Source organism: Echinops telfairi, unplaced genomic scaffold, assembly GCF_000313985.2.
Source record: "Echinops telfairi isolate 266 unplaced genomic scaffold, ASM31398v2 ScPeMD7_5;HRSCAF=22, whole genome shotgun sequence".
NCBI lineage: Eukaryota > Metazoa > Chordata > Mammalia > Afrosoricida > Tenrecidae > Echinops > Echinops telfairi.
The window spans coordinates 43,631,303-43,635,104 of record NW_022103901.1 but is presented as its reverse complement, the minus strand read 5'-3'; the positions used below and the strand labels follow the sequence as shown (position 1 = coordinate 43,635,104).

At 41.7% G+C, this 3,802-nt stretch overlaps 1 protein-coding gene across 1 annotated transcript in view; it reads left to right on the top strand.

Annotated features, from left to right (window-relative positions):
* The first annotated feature begins 19 nt into the window (after positions 1-19).
* The window catches only part of PARN (poly(A)-specific ribonuclease), a 149,933-nt gene continuing 146,150 nt past the window's right edge, over positions 20-3,802 (top strand). The window contains exons 1-2 of the mRNA XM_045284296.1: positions 20-112; positions 515-592. Coding sequence (XP_045140231.1) covers positions 94-112; positions 515-592 — 97 coding nt within the window. The 5' untranslated portion in view covers positions 20-93. The remainder of the gene's footprint in view (positions 113-514; positions 593-3,802) is intronic.

Here is a 3,802-nt window from a genome sequence, read left to right as displayed (position 1 = left end):
GCCGCCGCCGCCGCCCGGGTGCTGCCGCCGCCGTGGCTGCCGAGTTCTGCCCGTGGAACGATCTAGCGGGCCGCGTTCCGGCCCTTCAGCGCAATGGAGATAGTCAGGAGTAGTGCGTGTCTCCACGTGCGCGCCCCCACGTCCCCCGGCCCCCTGCCAGGCCCAGGCCCCGCGGACACCAGCCTGGTCGCCGGGGCCTAGGGCAGAGGCAGTCTAACGTCTCAGCTTTTCATCCGTCGGCACGCGCACTCTCAGGGCCTTTGGCTCCTTTCTGTTCCGTGCATCCTCTGGGTTTCTGCCCCTCAGGCTTGTGCACCCACCGCGCAGGGTCCTTGCCCTCACTGGCCGGTGTGCCCCTTGGGGTTGTTCCTTCATCCCGTGCACCCTTTGAGGCTTGCCCTCCTTCAGCCCTTGCGCCCAGAAACCCCCGCCTTCGTCCGGTCTCCCTGGAAGAAGCAGCGGGCAGGAAGGAAATCAGGCCCAAGTTTTCAACTTCCTATCGGTTTTTCCGCAGATTTTAAGAGTAATCTTCACACAGTGTACCAGGCCATAGAGGAGGCTGACTTCTTCGCCATCGATGGGGAGTTCTCAGGTATCCCTCGCTTCAAGCTCAGCACCAGCGCCTTGCTTTGTATAGCCACCGCTCCTCCTCCTGTCCCCACCTTCTCATACCTGCTGGCAAGACCTACCCCAACCCAGTTCATATCCTTGGGCAGGTTGCATGAGTGTCAACGTGCCGTCGTACACATTTTCCAAGGGTAGCGGAGTGCAGTGTATGTGTGACGTATCACTCAGGGTTGCCAATAGAGATGATGGTGTTGGTGCTGGTTAGCGTTCGGTGAAAGCTTGTGGGCTAGGATCTTGCAGATGAATGATAGCAGTCCTTTATGTATGGGTGAAGATGTTTGGTAGCACCAACTTTAAAAAAACAAATTTTAAATTTTAAATTAGATTTTTCAGATAATCAATTTCGTATTCAACCCTTCCCCTATTTTTTCATTTCTCACTTACCTCTTGTGGACTCCTGTCTACTACTTCAAAGTAATGGCAGTCAGCCATCTAGTCAATTGCTGCTTCTCCTTTGCCCTCCTTCCCCTGGTTTAAAAAATAAAAAGTATGTTGTCTTTGGTATGGTATGAAAGTCTGTCCTGTTGTGTTTTTTTTTTATAACAGTGGTCTCACATAATATTTGTCTTTTGGTGATTGGCTAATTTTACTTAGCATAATGTCTTCCAGCTTCATTGATACCATGAGGTGCTTCATGATTTCTTCCTCCTTTTGAGCCAGGCACACTATTCCACTGTGTGTACGTCCCAAAGTTCCCTTAGCCTTACTTCACCTGAGGGGTGTTTAGATTGTTTTCATTTTCTTGTTGTCGTGAACAGTACTTCGATGAACATGGGCATGCATATGTCTTGTTTACTTACTCTTAATTCTTGGGTTTTGCTGGATAAAATGGAATTTCTGTTCCTGGTTAGAGGCAATGCCGTATCACTTTCCATAGTGATGGTACATATAGATAGTCCCATCAGCAATGTGTGAGGGTTCCAGTCTCCACAGCCTCTCCAGTATTTGTTCTTCTCTTTCTTTTTCCCCTCAACTTGGATGTCATTGTCAGCATCTCTTCATGCTTTTATTTGCAACTCCGGGATGGCTTAAGGGTATCAACTCTTAAAGTAAGTTGCAAAATTTTCCTTTTTGCTTTTGGATCAAAGATGAATTAGGTGAGGTCTTACAGAGCAGGTCATCATTTTTATATCCAAAATCTTGCCCTGTTCCTATCTTTTTTTGCCCAGCTGTCTTATGACATATTGTCTTTCCCGTCACCTAAATTAACACCTGTTTACTCTCCAGTTATGGCTTCTTCTTTCCCTTCCGCTCCTACTCCTGATAGCCATCAAGGTTTCTTTTAGTTGAAAACCATTCCTTGATTTTTTTTTTGTAACATTGACTTCATACAGTATTTGTTCTTTTGTGATCGACTAATTTCACTCAGCATAATGTTCTCCAGTTCCGTTCATGTCATGTGATGTTCATAGGTTCACCATCATTCTTTAATGTTCCATTGTGTGTTTGTACTGAAAGTTCATCCATTTTCCACTAGGGGATTTAGGTTGTATCCATGTTCTTGCTTTTGTAAATAGTGCTGCGATGAGTGTAGCTGGACATGTATCTGTTCATACTGTGCTCTTTATTTCTTAGGGCTTATACCAGCTAGTGAGATTATGGGGCTTTACGGCATTTCTATTCTCAGTTGTTTGTGAAAGTGCTATGCCACTTTGCACGGTGGGCTTACTCTTTTACAGCAGTGTATGAGGGTTCCAATCTCTATGCACCCCATTAGCATTTGTTATTTTCTGGTTTTTGAACTTTGCTTTCAATGCTGGGGTGAGGTTGTATGTCATCATTTTGCTTTGTATCTCTCAGATGACTTATTATTGTGAACAATTCTTCATGTTTGTTGGCTGGCTGAATGTATTTTTTGGTAAACTATCCTCTCTACCCACTTTTTAATTGCATTATTGATCTTTTTTTTTCTTTTTCTTTCTCAAAACCATTGTATTGGGAGCTAATACAGGTATCATTCCATATTATCTACCATTTTACTCTTTTGGTGAAGTCTTCTTAAAATTTAAATTAACAGTTTTATTAGCATATAATTCACATAGCGTACAATTCAGTAGTTTAAATATATTAAAAAGAGTTGTGCATTGGTCAAGTCTATGCATGTGTCTTTTTAAAATAATTTTATTGGGGCTCGTACAACTCTTCTCACAATCCATCTGTGCACCCACATGTGCACATTTGTTGCCATCATCATGCTCAAAGCACGTGTCATATTTTTAAGGAGTCGCCATTGCCTGTTTTGTCATATATAATAGTCTTCTTAGTTCTAGGGTAAAGCTTAATTTTTAAAAGAATTTTAACAGTTTTGGTGACATATAATTCATACACCTCACAATTCAGTGGTTTAAATATATTAAAAAGAGTTGTGTAATCATTGCCACAAACAACTTTAGAACAAATGTTAACTTTTAAGTTCTTAGAAACAAACCGTTCACACCCTGTGGTATATATACCTACTTTTACTTCTTCATTTTATAGATTTTACAAAACTCTGGCTCTTTCAAAAGGAATCCCTCCTGGGCTAATTATGATCCTTGGGTTTTACATCTAGTTTTTATTGAATTCCTGGGGCAGTTCAAAGTTTTCACTAGAAGAAAAAATTATTCTCTTGCCCTGGAAATGCCTTGATGGTGTAGGTTTTACTTCAGACTGTTGACCAAGACTGGTATATCAGCAGTAGTAGTCTTGATTATTGCTGTTTGATTTTACATTTTAATTCTTTAGGCAGCAGCAAAACTTACTCAAATGTAGAGGTTGATAAACTGTATTTTGAAACTCATTTTAGATACTGGAACTGCTGTTCTCAATTGAAGCGTTCACACCTCCAATTTATTGTTATATTTTATATTATTTTATATCCTATTATTAATTTTATTATTATAGAATTAGTGGTTAAGGAAACCAATGCTTGTTGCAGTTCTCTCCCCACAAAACAAACTCACTGCCATTGAGTTGATTGATTCCAATTCATAATGGCCCTATAGGTCGGGGTAGAACTGGCCCTGTGAGTTTCCAAGACTATAACTTTTTACTCTAGAGAAAGGGCTGGTAGTCTTTAATTGTTGACCTTGCAGTTAGCATGACCCCGCCAGGGCTCCTTTGTAGTTCTCTAGTGCTGCTGTAATAGAAATACCACAAGTGGTGGCTTTAACAAACACATTTATTCTCTCGTAGT